At 46.2% G+C, this 15,945-nt stretch overlaps 1 protein-coding gene across 1 annotated transcript in view; it reads right to left on the minus strand.

Annotated features, from left to right (window-relative positions):
- Positions 1 to 218: 218 nt before the first annotated feature.
- LOC144755663 (ubiquitin carboxyl-terminal hydrolase CYLD-like) overlaps positions 219 to 15,945 on the minus strand; it is a 277,022-nt gene continuing 261,295 nt past the window's right edge. Inside the window, exon 17 of the mRNA XM_078644830.1 lies at positions 219 to 831. Within this exon, the coding sequence (XP_078500956.1) occupies positions 647 to 831 (185 nt within the window). The 3' untranslated portion in view covers positions 219 to 646. The remainder of the gene's footprint in view (positions 832 to 15,945) is intronic.

Below are 15,945 nucleotides of genomic sequence, written 5' to 3' on the forward strand. Positions count from 1 at the left end.
AAATCATTCACAATTGTTAGAAAATTAAACATGGTCTACCAATTTTTTTTAATGTGGTAGATCAGCTGTTCTAAGCCTGATGCACAAAACTTTGAATAGGCAGACTGAGAGGTGTGTGAACTTACTAAGATTTGGAGGTGGCATTTTATTGTTCTGCAGTCTACATTAACAGATTTTGGAAATTACCAATTATAAACATATAGTCTTGACAAACAACATTAAAAAACGTAAGATTTATTTACACATCTCAAGCAGCTTCAAAAACCGATACAGAGTATTAAGTTTTACACACAAGTTGTCCATTTATTTATCTCTTCATCGCCTCAAATCTCACATTTTTCCCCATCACATCGTGGGGCCTTTTAATCAATTTTCAAAATATATTTATCTATATACAAATTGGGATAGAATAGACCTACCAGTGCAACTCAACTTTTTTAATATTTTAAAAATAGCTATAAGTTATTTAAACTTCATCTAAAGGATGGAAACTCTAAAAGCTGGCTGTACCAGAGGCTGATATTTCAGTAACTGTCCCTATCCCATGCTTTAAGAGGAACTGGTCTGTGAGGAGAAATCCCGGTTTCCTATAGGCCAAGGCTGCTGCCATGCATCAACTCCACACAGACCTTTTACTGTGCAAAGTTCACTTGTAGAGGCTCAAGCTGGGGCTGTGGTAAAGGCACATGTAGGCATCACAAAGCAGTCTGCGGGCGAAGGTGGGCATGGTCTTGGGGTCCAGGTCTCGGAGCTGGGCAGATGTCATGTTCAGGTACTCGCCCACTTCAGAGCAAGGTACTACCCGCGGGATGTTAAAGCCATTCTGTCCACCTGTAAGGTAAAAATAAAATGTATTGGATGATTTACAAAAATTGGTGGATAAGCAACTTAGAGAATGGTAAATGAGTGGGTCGATGAGAATGAACGTGTAGGTCAAGAACTGCGTGTTAACGTGGCTAAGTCTATGGGTTGATGTGCGGTTGAGTTAATGAGTAAACAGGGCTTTAAGTGGGCTGGGTCTCACCAGTGCTGAGCACCGGCAGTTTTTTAAAGGGGGGCTTGAAACGGTTCTCTATTGGACTCTGTTTTGTGCCCTGGCACAGGTGGTCCATTTTTTCCAAGACTGCAGTGACAGCAGACACATCGATGTGCACGTGCTCACACTGCTTACTTCTTTCTAGTGAAGCTACGGCATGACGTCAAGCCACGTGAGCGTTGCAGGGGAAGGGAAATCCTTTAAAGAGAGGCATTTTCTCTCTGAATTTCCCTTCTCTTTTTGAAACTCAGGAGCAGCAACATTGTCGTGGTGTCGTCAGGGCTTTTAGGGGAAGCTTTTTCAATATTATATACAAACCATAGTTGCTGCTTATTTATCTTATGCAACTAACAATTCACAAAGCCAATGGTCCTGACTTGTTGTAGGTATGATGTTACCTGTTGTATCATATCTGGATGCAATGACAAACAGCAAAATACAAGTTGGGCGTCACATTATGCTAAGCACAAATTTTAGCTTACGTGTTTACAAGCTACGCCCTTAATTACTTTTGCCACGCCCCTTTGAGAGACCCCCCCAGTTTCTTCATCCCACTTAAAGCCCGGTGAGTAAGTTCTGTGTAGGAGTAGCAGATGCTCGCCGATGTGAAATAGATGGGATAGGTAGAAGAGTGAAGGACTCAAGCCGTCCTACGTCTGATGTGAGCAGCAGGGTCATAACTTCTGAGGATGTGTTTGAGGGTGTTACAGACCCCTAATAAATGTAATATTCAAGAAATAGTTGAGTACAGGAGCTTTTAGTCGGGTATGATAAGAGGTGTGTTCGATTTTACCTGGGATTTTAAAATACTCACTCACACATCACTGTTTTGAAGGCCTTAAAACATGGTTATTTTACAAAATAATGTGTTTTAAGTACTCTAAAAATCTGCACTCCTTTTCCTTTCCACTGGCCCTTAAGCCCCACTCATGTGCTGCTTCCCACATAATGATGAACAGGATATGCCAGCGTGATTGTTGAAAAATCTGAAGCTCACACCACCCTAGTCTTATTGCCCACGCTGCGTCTGATGTGAGCAGGTCATACACTCCTGTTTATTTACACAATTAGAAATACACAAAGCACTACAGGCAACAAGCCCAAAAAAAAAGCTGTAAAGACTGAATAGCAATAAGAAAAACAAAAAGACTTATTATACATTGTTTATAACGTTTCTGTCTGATTTATTAGAAAGGGGAGGGCGCGGTTTATGTTTTCTACGGGCACTTATGGAAGCACAAACCGGGGCACACCAAACTCGCATGCATTACTCGTAAGGAGTTCCGAGACCCGCCGCCACTGCCATCGGGTGGCCGGGTGCGGGAATAAATGGGCGGCGGCAGGGGTCTGAGGAGTGGAGGGATTATCACCATCGCCCGAGGGCTCCAGGAGAGACCTGGAAGGTGCGGCGGAGTTCAGCTGGGGGCACTAGGATACAGCGTGCACTGCGAAGACCTCGCGGAGGCCTACACTCAGCTGCCCTACAGTGCAGGAATATCCGGGTAGGTGTGAACGCTTTGCAGCTTTGCTGGGGGAAGGAGGGGCCTGTAGCACCCGGCATTGAGGAAATTGCAGTCCCATGGTGGCATCGATCAGCAGATCCGTCTGACCTAAACAATTACCGGCCCATCACCAATATCCCCACCCTGGCCAAACTGCTGGAGAAATGTGTCCAACTCCAACTAACAAAACACATTGACCATTTTGACCTCCTCAACCCTCATCAATCAGGCTTCCGAGCGAAACATAGCACGGAAACAGCTATGACACACATAATTGATGACGCCCTCCAAATTCTTGATCGCAATGAGTCCTGCCTCCTCATCCTTCTCGACCTCTCGTCAGCATTTGACACGGTCAAACATGAGAACTTACTGGAGCTGCTAAGCACTAGAATGGGTCTATCGGGAACTGTTCTCAAGTGGTTCTCGTCCTTCCTCCACAACCGGTCTCAGAAGTTCAAGATCGACAATGTGCTATCTACTCCTGTGCCTGCAGACCTAGGTGTTCCACAAGGATCCTCCCTCTCCCCCACACTGTTCAACCTCGTCATGGAACCGCTCGCCACCTTGCTCCAAGCTTCCAATGTCCAATTCCATATGTACGCTGACGACACACAACTTTACCTAAAGCTACAATCCCCGGAAGATATCAAACATCTGAATTCCACGCTTATTAACACTCAATCTTGGTTGGCCGATAACCACCTCAAACTAAATGCTTTGAAAACTGAGTTCCTACTCATCTCACCCCCGGCGAAAAGCTCCACCACCCAATCCTGGCTCAATAACCTAACAGCATTCAATGTCCAACCGACCATCGTGGACTCGGCGAAATCCCTAGGCATTACACTCGACGCCAAGCTCAACATGCAGCAGCACGTTAGCAAAGCCACAAAAGGAGCTAATTTCCAAATCAACACACTGAGGAAAATTAAACCCTTCCTCCCGGCTGAAGACTTCCAAACTGCCGTACAAGCTCTAGTCATCCCTAGAATAGACTACGGAATTGTGGCCCTCAGCGGACTCCCGCTATCCACAACAGCACCCCTAAGAGCCTCCCTGAACGCTGCCGCGAGACTCATTACTGGCTCAAGAAAACATTCGCATATAACCCCAGACTTAAAGTCTCTGAAATGGCTGCCTTTTGAAGCCAGAATACAACTAAAAATTGCAGTTATGACACACGCGGCCGTGCACCACAATGCACCCAACTACCTCGCTCAAAAGTTATCTATATCAGGAGGTTCTAGAGCCAACAGAAGTACAAAAAATCTACTCCTGAAACCTTCTAGATTTCGGAAAGAGAAAACATACAAGCGCTCCTTCTCAGGAATGGCTCCCAGGATCTGGAATGCGCTCCCTCCTGAAACTAGGCTTATCTCCTCCACTGCACTCTTCAAGAAAGAGGTGAAAACCATCCTTCTGGCCAAGATCTCCTGAACCTAATAGGTGCTGGATCAGAGACTCTGCACTGCTTTGTATCACTGTTCACCTGTCCTTTGGCACTATACTTCTACCTGATGGGTACACTCCCACCCTTCTCTCTTACTACAGACCAATATATGATACACTCTGTTTTACTGATTCGCTCTCCTGATACTACTTGTTTACCTTGATTGTATATTGATATGTCCTATGTATGTTATTATTTTTACTGTTTACCTGATAGTATATTGATATGTTCCATGTATGTTTTTATTATCCTACCATGTTAGCGACTATTATACTGCTCCCATTCTCTCTGTTATTTCCTATTGCCCCTACCCTGTCTTTGTAAAGCGCTCTGATATCTGTAAGGATCTTGTTCGCGCTATATAAAACTTTGAATAAATAAATAAAATAAATAAATCGAGGTGCGCATCTTCCAGATCATCATCAGACTTTGACTCAAGGGGCCTGGTGGCAACTCCTCCCCCCCCCCCATACAACGAATTTGAGCATAAAGAGGAGACCGTGTGGTGCAGTGCAGTAGTGTGGGGCACCCAAGCTCCCCTCCTTTTCTTTTTGACTATACTTCAAGAGACTTCAAGTCCCAGGGGGGCTGAGGACACGCCCGCACCTGAGCACAATCACTGCCTGCCTGCCTATCTAGCGCTTCGCCGCTCCCGTTTGAGCACGTTCGAGGCTGTTTGAGGCTGCGCTGGGCCCCATCTCCTAAACTTCAAAACTTGTAGGTCAGTGTTTACCATCTGTTGTGGGTATTGCTAGTCTGGAATTATAGGACGCTACGCAGCTATTGTGTATAAACAAGGATGAATATCCGGGAGGGTCGTGGGAGGAACGTGTGGTAGGGACACAATCAATTTCTAATAAGAGCTAGCTCTGTTTTGGCCCACGAAATTGCCCTGACTGAGCGTCGTCTATCCCTTGATCCACTGCAAACAAAACGCTCATCACTGGGCACTTTGATGTCTGTACGCTCGCCCAAACGATGTTTGGCCATGGGCACCATTTCCCCCAATTTGGCAGGAGCCATAAGTCATTCTCCTCCTTCTCCGATATTCTTGCAATAAATGAGCTACCAGCTAGCCTTGCCCTTCCTGTATTAGCACATGAGGGTTTAGTAAGCACTTTGAATCAACGTGTCACTACAAGGTCTGTGCCTAAATCCAAGTCACAAGTTTTGGAAAATTTACCGGAGCCAGCAGTAAAGAGGAAACGAGGAGGGGGCCCTCAAAGACAAAAGAATGGAATGATGCTTAAAACGAATAAGAATGGATGTCTATCTGACCCACTCGCAGCACAATTCTGACACAGAGAGCAAGACTTACAAAGGAAACCCAGTTGTAACATCCCAACTTCAAGACTAGTTAGCACGTAATGTGAATCTATAACACACAAACTGCAAACATTTATGAATCTATGCCCAGTTTACAAGTTACTAAATGCTATTCCTCAGCCATTGCCTTTGGTTTCTTTATCATCATTAGAAAACTGATTAGAGCCTGATAAAGAAGTCACTGCATGCTGATGTTGCCCTGTTTTGCAGAACTTGCAAAGCGAAGACATGTGCTACCACTGCGACAACAATGAATCAACTGCGAGGATACTTAAGTCCCCAAAACAACACTGGGTTGAAAGCACATAGATATCCTGCTTGAACCACTGTCTATTTCTGTAGTCAACATACCCAAGTCGCAACCAACAGAATGTCCAACAGTACCGGACAGTCTGACATCAGCAGAAAAAGAGGAGCAAACAGACCGAAAATCAATCATTCTTTGTATTGTACTAGAGCTGTGTCATGTCTGAGAGGGTTGAGAGGATGTATATTGCAGTAAGTAGAGAATACTGTGCACGTCTCCTTTAGCCAAGTATTTTTTAAACAACTGAAGAGCAGCACTAAACCCCCATTGTATATTATATCATCAGCATAGGCATAGGTGTTTCATCAGGGTGGTGGCAGCTCCTGGCGTCACTGGGGGCTCTGAGGCTAAAGGACTCACAGTGCGCTCTGTGTTGTGCTCCTGCTACGTGCTAATCACTATCGCAGCATTTTCTAGTTTGCTATTTTGGGCGCGCTGTACGATTAGGTGCAGGCGCCTTATACTTTTTATGGTGCCGAATTTTAACTTTGCATTCTCCCATCCTGGCGCTCTGTACGATTAGGTGCAGGCGCCTTGTATTGTTTTAATATTATTGGTGTACTTTAACACTTTGCATTACTGTGACCTACCTTTTTCTGTGGCTGCACACGCCCCGGTCCATCGCGGCTCCTCTGCCGTTGCGTGGAGGGCGGCTCTTCCCCCACGGCTCTCTGTGCCGGTCGGGTGGAAAGCGGGCGCCATCTTGGGAGAGCCTGAAGGACACGGAGACCAGACTAGGCGGTCTAGTTGTCCGAGGCTCTCCCGCATAAAGCGGCATTCCTTGTGGGGCTTCCCGTGTTTCGTCAGGGTGGTGGCAGCTCCTGGCGTCACTGGGGGCTCTGAGGCTAAAGGACTCACAGTGCGCTCTGTGTTGTGCTCCTGCTACGTGCTAATCACTACCGCAGCATTTTCTAGTTTGCTATTTTTGGCGTGCTGCACGATTAGGTGCAGGCGCCTTATACTTTTTATGGTGCCGAATTTTAACTTTGCATTCTCCCATCCTGGCGCTCTGTACGATTAGGTGCAGGCGCCTTGTATTGTTTTAATATTATTGGTGTACTTTAACACTTTGCATTACTGTGACCTACCTTTTTCTGTGGCTGCACACGCCCGGTCCATCGCGGCTCCTCTGCCGTTGCGTGGAGGGCGGCTCTTCCCCCACGGCTCTCTGTGCTGGTCGGGTTGAAAGCGGGCGCCATCTTGGGAGAGCCTGAAGGACATGGAGACCAGACTAGGCGGTCTAGTTGTCCGAGGCTCTCCCGCATAAAGCGCACATGTGCTTTCGGAAGCGCAGCGGACGAGCGCAGCGGGCGCGACGATGGCGCGCCGAAGTTGCGCCAAAGTTAAGCCCGTCTGCGCCCGTCCGCGGCCGACCGGGGCTAGGGGCACACCACCCTGCCCGTCTAGTAACATACTCCTCCTCTCAATTGCGCTTCCTCCAAAGAAACTGGCCCCTAAACTCTGAAACATTGTCTTGTGTCCAAGCCCTTGGCATTGCCCTCCTTATTCCATCCATGTCCGCCCTCCCCTCCCTTACCACCCCCCTCCTTTTGAACACTAGATCCGCTGTTAAACACCAAACAGAAATTTTCGACCTTTTAGACTCCCAAGTCCCCTGATTTATTGTTTTTAACCGAAACATGGTACCGTTCTGACTCCCTTCCGAGTGTCCTGGCTGCCCTCCCGCCCCATTATTCTATGCTCCGTGCCGACCGACCGGAGGGGAGAGCCGGCGGCGGGGTAGCCCTGATTGCCCGCAAGGGACTATATTTTCAGACTCTTGCTTCACCTACGATATCTGCAGCTGACTGCCTCGTAGTACGCTCTACTTCTTTTAAGATCCCTCTTACTTGTGTATTAATATACCGGCCTCCCCAGTCATCCCCTGGTTTTCTTCTCGCCCTCCAAGACTTGCTGGCCACTCTGGCAGTTAATTGCGCCTCTGTCCTCGTTTTGGGTGACTTTAATTTCTGGCCCACTGATCCCGCCGAGGACAGCACCTCCAAAGACTTTACCCAACTGCTTCTGAGAGCTTTCAGGCCTGACCCCTCATTCTCAGGTTACCACCTTGAATTGCTGGCTGACAAAAGCCGCCGACCTAGCGGCTCCCCTGAAACAGAGACTAGCATACTGCCCGACTCGTAGGCAACTTTTTATCACCATTCTTAGCGAATATAAAATAGACATCTTGGCAGCTAAGACAGAATATTTTTCGGGTCGTATTCTAGCTGCAGAAAGCCAGCCTCGTGAGATCTTTGCCACCGTCCACGAGCTGGCATCATCGGAGAGAACTCTGTCTAAGACTCCCCCTTCTCAGGCCCTATGCGACTCGCTTAACGAGTTTTTCATTGACAAAATTGTTTGTATCAAAGCCAATATTCCTTCCCCTTCGCCCATCTTCACTGACCCCCAACCACCTGGTAATTACCTGTCCCTTACTTCCACTCCCGCTTTGACTAAAGAAACTCTGCTTCCCCTACTCAGGCGTGTTAAGTCTGGCTCCCCAGCAGATATCTGTCTGGCTCGAATCCTCCGTCAGATCTTCTCTGATTGTCCTTCCCCTGCCCTTACCCTTCTGAATGACTCCTTCACACATGGGCTTGTCCCCATTTCTTTTAAGACTGCTATAATTATTCCCATACTAAAAAAGCCCGTGGCAGACCCAGCCTCCTCGGCAAACTATCGCCCTATATCCCTTCTCCCGTATTTGGGAAAGGTAGCTGAGTCTCATGTCACCCAGACGCTCAGCTCCTTCATAGAGTCCACTAACTATCTTTCACCCTGCCAGGCAGGTTTCCGTCCCCGCCATTCCACGGAGAAAGTGGTTATTTCGGTCATGGACCAACTCAGGGAGGGGCTTGATACCAACACCCCCCAGGGCTTAGTCCTTCTGGACTTGTCCGCCGCTTTAACACGGTGGACCATTCCATTCTTTTGTCCCGGGTCAAGGCGGCGGGCATAGGGGGACAGATATTGGCCTGGTTAGGCTCCTTCCTGTCTGACCGTACCCAGGCCGTCCATCTGGCTGAATTCTCCGCCCCGCCTCGCAGCGTGCACTGTGGTGTCCCTCAGGGCTCTTCCCTTTCTCCCCTTTTATTCAATCTCTATATTTTCCCTCTTATTTTTGCATTACAACAAATGGAGGTCACAGTCTACAATTATGCTGATGACCTCCAGCTCATTTTTGATTTTTCCTCCCCTACATTTGGTACCGTCTGCTTCCAGTCCGTCATGCTGTTTATCCGGGATTGGATGAATGCGAACCATCTCAAACTCAACCCGGATAAAACAGAGCTGGTTCTGACTGGGGGCAGCGGCAACCCTTGGTCCCCTTCCTTTTGGCCCCCCTCCCTTGGCCCCCCCCCCTATTCCCTCCCACTCTGTCAAAACCCTTGGAATCATACTTAATCACCATCTTACTCTTCACTCCCATATCAGTTCTGTTGTTTCCTCCTGTTTTTTCACTTTGCGTATTATTAGGAAAATATCTTGGTTCTTTTCTTTCCCTGCACTTAAACTGATCTTAATGGCCCTGGTCCTATCCAAGATCGACTATGGCAACATTATCTACAACGGCGCTCCCGCCTATGCACTTCAACGTCTTCAGCTGGTGCAGAACCAGGCAGCTCGCCTGGCATATGGCCTACCCAAATTTCACCATTCCTCTCCTCTCCTTTTTGCCCTTCATTGGCTTCCCATCAAACAACGGGTTCTCTTTAAACTCGGATGCCTTACTTTTCAAGCTCGGGAGGGCAAGGCTCCTGCTTTTATCAACTCTGCCATTACCAACTACTGCCCCCCCAGAGATCTTCGCTCATCCTCCAAATCCCTACTAGTCACTCCCCGCTTCAAAAAACAAAGATCTGGAGGTAACAAATTCTCGGTCCTTGCCCCCACTTTCTGGAACACTCTTCCGTCCTCTGTCAGACTCTCCTCTTCTTATATGAAGTTTCACAAGGCCCTAAAAACTTTTTGGTTCCAGCAAGCTTTTAGCCCCTAATTCTAATTCGCATTCTAGCTCTAGTTCTGTGTCTTTCTGCTTCATATCTCCCCCAGCGCCAAGAAACTGCAAAGTGAACGTGCGCTCTATAAATTAAAAAAAATTCCAATTCAAATAGCAGCAATGCTGCTTTAGTAGACAGATAGTATAATAGAGAGGAGCTTTAGCAGGATAAATGTGTAAAAAAAAAAAAAGTGAGTTTCTTAAACCTTTTTTTCCATACACAATTTTTGGTTATTAACCAGGACATCATTACTATGTAGAAAGAGACAAATAACAGACAAAACAGTGAAGCAATGGTTTTAAACTTGGCTTTAGTTGAAAGATATATATATAAAGTATATGTGCAAAAAACATTTTATGTTGACTTTTTTTGCATGTACACATATCAATCACAATCCTTGCTGGATATACAAAGTAGATGGTTGATTATCTTATTTGGAATATGACTACCGTCTCTAGGTAGAATGAGAAAAACAAGATTGGGGACCTGTTCATAGAGTAATGGATAAACAGTCTCCATAGAATTTGAGCAATGGTCCAAAGAGATTGAGTAACTCTGATTTTGTTGATCTGGTAAGATGAGCTCCTGGTGTGGAGGGTCGACATATTTCCGCCTTATGATTCCAGGCCTCTTCAGGACTATAGGCGAGGTAGCAGGGCCTGCAAAATATATTGCCAAGTGGCGTGCAAATGTTGCCATGAGGCACATGTGTAACTGCAGTGCTAGCAATACCTGGTTTATTTATTTATTAACAGTTTTCTATAGCGCGGACATGACCCATGGGTATCAGAGCGCTTAACATCATAAGGTATGGGTTACAAACACAATGTACAAAGAGAAGTAAGATCTTGCAGACTTAATAATGTCGTTTTAGACCTAGTAACTAAAGGCTAAAATAGGTGAAAACAATAACGGATCGGTATTGATTAAGACATGAGTTAACACTGTTCTGAGGTAGTATTCTTTGAGGTTCAATAGTTCTATTCCTTTACTGGGTATCTGGTCATAAAATCCAAGACAGGTCTTAGGTAGCGTTTGTCTTATTTATGGGAGGAACTTGCTCATAAGAAAGTTCTTGATTTCTTTCTTGAATGTTGTAGTATTTGTAACTTTTCTGATGTTTGCAGGAAGGGAGTTCCAAATCCTGGGAGCTGCGCCTGAGATTTTTTTCTTCTTAAAGATAGGCGGTTTCAGGAGCAGATAATTGGCACTCCTGACAAGTCTGTTTCTTCCTGAGATTTCTATTTTGTTGGCGAGATATTTAGGTGTGTTGTGATGAATCGCTTTATGGGTGATACATGCCATTTTCATCTGTAACCTGGCTTCGTACGGTAACCAATTTAAGGTCTTCAAGTGAGGCGTGATTTGGTCAAATTTCCTTGACCCTGTAATAAGCCTTGCCGATGCATTAAGGCAAGCTTTTAGGGGTGCTGTTGAAATTTTTGGAAGACCAGCAAGTGTAGTACAACCATATTCGATCCTAGAGACAACCAGTGATTGTACCGCAAGTTTTAAGTCTGTCTCCGTTAAAAAAGGTTTCATCTTTCTCAAGTAGTTCAAGTGGAAACGGGCGTTTTTTGCCGTAGATTTAATGTGGGTTTTCATATCTAGGTTCTCATCCAGAGTGATTCCGAGAGATTTCGCCGAGTCAACTAGAGTTGGGATGCAATTTAATGCTGTAATAATTTTGGACCATTCTTTCACTAAGGGTTGATTTTTTTGTGGTGTGATGAGTAAGAATTCTGTTTTGTTAGCGTTAAGTTTGAGATGATTGTTAGTTAACCATTTTAGCTATATTTTGAGGGCGTCATTCATTGTGGTTATGTCTTCCAGGCTAGCAATCTTGATGTAAAGTTGCGTGTCATCTGCATAAATGTGGAAGGATATTTTCGATTTCCGTAGAATTTCTGTAAGAGGTTCGATGGATAAGTTAAACAGTGAAGGAGATAAGGTGGATCGTTGCGGTACTCCGATTGTGTTTGGGCATGATGGCGATAGTGCTTGGCTTACTAGGAATCTCTGAGTTCTGTTCTTTAAAAATGATTCAAACCATTTCAGTACAGTGCCAGATATTCCCGTCCTGTCGTGAAGTCTGTTCAGTAATTTTTCGTGGTTAACTGTGTCAAATGCTGCTGACAAGTCTAGGAGGATGAGTAGACAAGATTGATTGCGATCTAGAGCTTGAAGTGCATCATCGACAATGTGTAGGATTGCTGTTTCTGTGCTATGATTTGCTCTGAATCCTGACTGGCAGTCATCGAGTAATGAGAAGTTGTCGATATGTTTACTCAGCTGATTCTGTACACATTTCTCTATGAGTTTGGCAAGAAAAGGGATGTTGGTCACTGGGCGATAGTTGTTTGGATCTGTTGGGTCTACTGTGGGTTTCTTGATGATCGGGACTACTTGTCCAGTCTTCAGGCTTTCTGGCAGGCACCCCTGTGTGAGTGAGGCGTTTATGATGTCTGTCCATATTGGAATCATAGTTTGGCTGATTTCTTTCAAGCATTTCGATGGTAGTGGGTCGTTATAATGGTTGTTGGGTCTCGTGGTCGCGATTGTTTTAGCAATTTCATTCTGGTCTAATAATTTGAAAGTGTTGCAGTGTGCATTGTTTTTAGTCGTCTTGTTCCCATAATTCGGAACAGAAAGTGATGGATGCGTGTTATCTTTAATGTTATCTGCGGCGGTCCTAAGTTCTTCTTCCAAGTTATTGGCTTTGTTACTGAAAGGTAGAAAATTCATCACAACTTAGTTGTGTTTTAGTGACCTCTTGGACAGATTTTGCCAGCTTGTTAGATTGTTGTTTTATGATTTCGAATAATCTACGTGGTCTGTTCTTGGCGTTATCCAATTCTGTTCTGATAAATTCCTTTTTTGTGTTGATGATCTTCTTGTTATATTAATTTCTGATTTTTCTGAGAGATTTCAGAGTAGGGGAGGATGGGTGTTGTCTCCATTTTCTTTCTGCTCGTCTCAAATTACGCCTTCATTCAATATTCCATCGAACCATGTATTTTTATTCTTTTCCGTAACTCTTTTTAATTTGAGTGGTATGGTGGCATTGACTATTTTCGTTACTGTGGTATTGTAATGGTTTGTTAGATCGTTCACATTTTTCAAGTTGTCAGGTGGGTTTAAGTCTCTCTTGCAGCTTTCAGATAGCAAATCCATATTTGAGTCCTTGGTATCTCGGATCCATCTTTTCATTTTGGTAGACTCGTTTTTATTTTCTCCCGTGATGGTATTCGGAAAGTTATGGCGTGGTGATCTGACCAGTCGCACTGTTCAATGGAGAGGATTGAGATGGCCTTGTCCTTCAAGATAATCCAGTCCAGTGTAGCTCCTTTTGAGTGAGTTGGTTGAAGACATGCTTGCGATAGTTTTAGATCATTTAAGAAATCTTTAAAGGCATTGACCTGTTTGTGGTTGTTGTCGTTCCATCGAAGATTGAAATCACCTAAAAATATATTATTAATGTCAGAGTTGGCGTTAGCAGTGATGATCTCCATCAGTTGGTCAATGAAATTCATATTGTTTCCTGGTGGGTGATATAGGGCATGTAAGTTGCAGATCTGTTTGTTTGCCGATCTTATGTTGAGCCCTAGGTATTCGCATGATTCGAGGGGGTCGGATTGAAATTGGCCAACTTCTAAAGTCGATCTGTGGATACAGGCAATCCCTCCCCCTGTCTTTATCTGTCTATCTAGTCTTAATATGTTGTAGTGCGGTGGTACCAGAAGGTCCAGGACTGGCGATGAGGATTCAGATAACCAGGTTTCAGTCAGGATTGTTATGTCTATTTCTTGCTTGATGATGATGTCGGCTATGTCCGAAGCATGTTTCGCCGCAGATCGACAGTTGAGCAGCAGACATTTTAGAGATTTCTCCGTTCTGGTTGTGGTCATGTTTAACGGATCCGTGGTTATTTGGATTTGTCGTAAGTTGTTGACGTTTAATTTCCTTTCCTTCCTTGTGGATGTTCTGTTTATGTCCATCGCTACTCTTTGGATTTCCTGTGCTATCATGTGGTTTGATGATTCGTATTCCTGGAGTAGTGATGTTATGTCTTCTTCGGTTAGATAATTTTGGTTCCTATCTGGTCTGTTTTGTCTGTCTGTCATGGGTAGAGATCTCTTGTTGTTTATAGCTGTGGATGTATTTGCTAGCTTTCTGATGAGTTCAACTTTCAACGATCGAGAAGATTGTCAACAGACAGCTGACCGCCTTCCTCGAGACGAACGGATCCCTCGACCCCTCGCAGTCCGGCTTCAGAGCCAACCACAGCACCGAGACCGCCCTCATCGCAGCCACCGACGACATCCGGACCCTGCTCGACAAGGGGGAAACAGTGGCCCTCATCCTCCTGGACCTCTCCGCTGCGTTCGACACTGTCTGCCACCGCACCCTAGTCCAGCGCCTCAGCAACATCGGTATCCAAGAGAAGGCACTGAAGTGGATCATCTCGTTCCTCGGCGGAAGAACACAAAGAGTCCGCCTCCCCCCGTTTCGCTCCGAGGCCACCGAAGTCATCTGCGGCGTCCCGCAAGGATCTTCACTCAGCCCCACCCTCTTCAACGTCTACATGAAACCTCTCGCAGCCATCGCACGCCAGCACAACCTCAACATCATCTCTTATGCCGACGACACCCAGCTGATCCTCTCCCTCACCAGAGACCCCGACACCGCCAGAACCTGCCTACACGAAGGGATGAAAGACGTCGCCGAATGGATGAAGGACAGCCGCCTGAAACTGAACTCGGACAAGACGGAAGTCCTCATCCTGGGATCCTCGCCCTCCGCCTGGGACGACTCCTGGTGGCCCCCAGCCCTGGGCACCGCACCCAAGCCAACTGACCACGCACGCAACCTGGGCTTCATCCTGGACTCCTCTCTCTCGATGACCAGACAAGTCAACGCCGTCTCCTCAACGTGCTTCAACACCCTGCGTATGCTTCGCAAGATCTTCCGCTGGATCCCGACCGAGACCAGGAAGACTGTCACCCAGACACTCGTCACCAGCCGACTGGACTACAGAAACGCCCTCTATGCCGGAACCACAGCGAAGCTACAGAAAAGACTCCAGCGCATCCAGAACGCCTCCGCCCGACGCATCCTGGATGTCCCCCGACGCAGCTACATCTCCAGCCACCTGAGGAACCTGCACTGGCTCCTCGTCGACAAGAGGATCACGTTCCGGCTCCTCACCCACAAGTCTCTCCACGACCTGGGCCCCAAAAACCTCAACGACCGCCTGACCTTCTACACACCCACCCGCCAGCTACGGTCCACCAGCCTCGCCCTCGCAGCCGTACCACGCATCCGAAGAGCCACCGCCGGAGGAAGATCCTTCTCTTACCTGGCTGCCAAGACATGGAACTCCCTCCCCATCCACCTTCGGCTGACCCAGGACCATCTCGCCTTCAGGAAACAACTCAAGACCTGGCTGTTCGAGCAGTAGCATGCCCCTTCCCCCAAGCGCCTTGAGACCCTCCCGGGTGAGTAGTGCGCTATACAAATGGTATGATTGATTGATTGATTCTGAGTATTCTTTGTGATATCACATAGTTTTTCTATCCCTTTCATGGAGTTTTGTAAATCCTGTGCTAGATTGCTGATTTGTGTTTGGATCTCGTGGATTTTTCTCATGACTTTGGTGCTGTAGTGTGAATAATCCTCCGTAAGTTCCCATTTTCACTATATCTATTCCTGAGTTTTCGTGTAGAGCAATGTATCATTGCTTTCTTGATAATTCCCTTCGGTCGATTATTATCTCTCTCATTGGTTTCTGGGGTATCGGTTCTATCATGCATAGTTGAAACACGTCTATATTTGTTATTATAAGTATTTTGTGTTCTCTCTGATTTCTTCTCGATCAACAAATTTTCTATTTCGCCTATGGCTCCAGGTTGAGGGACTTGTTCCCGTGGGTTATTCGATGGAGTGTTGGTTTGTACAGGTTCCTGTTGTTCTCTGGTTGGAGTACTGTTTATAGTGTTGGTGTCGGCTGAGCTTAGGTTGTCTATTGGCGTATTCAGGAGTTGTATCGGCCAAGTCCCTCTTATTTGCATAGCTTGTTCCGGTTTCGGTCGGACTTTGATTGGGCTAATACTTATAGGGTTATTGTCCGAGGAGAATGGGTTGTTCGTTGACAGATTCTGGCGTTGTAAAGGCCGAACGTCTTTTATTTGTGTGGCTTGCTCCGGTTCCTGGTGGTCTCTAGTTGTTGAGCTACTTGTAGTGGGATTGTCGGGTGAGACGGGGTTGTCTTCTGAGCTACACAGGTGAAGGAGTGGGTTCGTGTTCTCCATATTTCT

This window comes from Lissotriton helveticus, chromosome 5_1 (genome assembly GCF_964261635.1).
Source record: "Lissotriton helveticus chromosome 5_1, aLisHel1.1, whole genome shotgun sequence".
In the NCBI taxonomy this organism is placed as follows: Eukaryota; Metazoa; Chordata; class Amphibia; order Caudata; family Salamandridae; genus Lissotriton; species Lissotriton helveticus.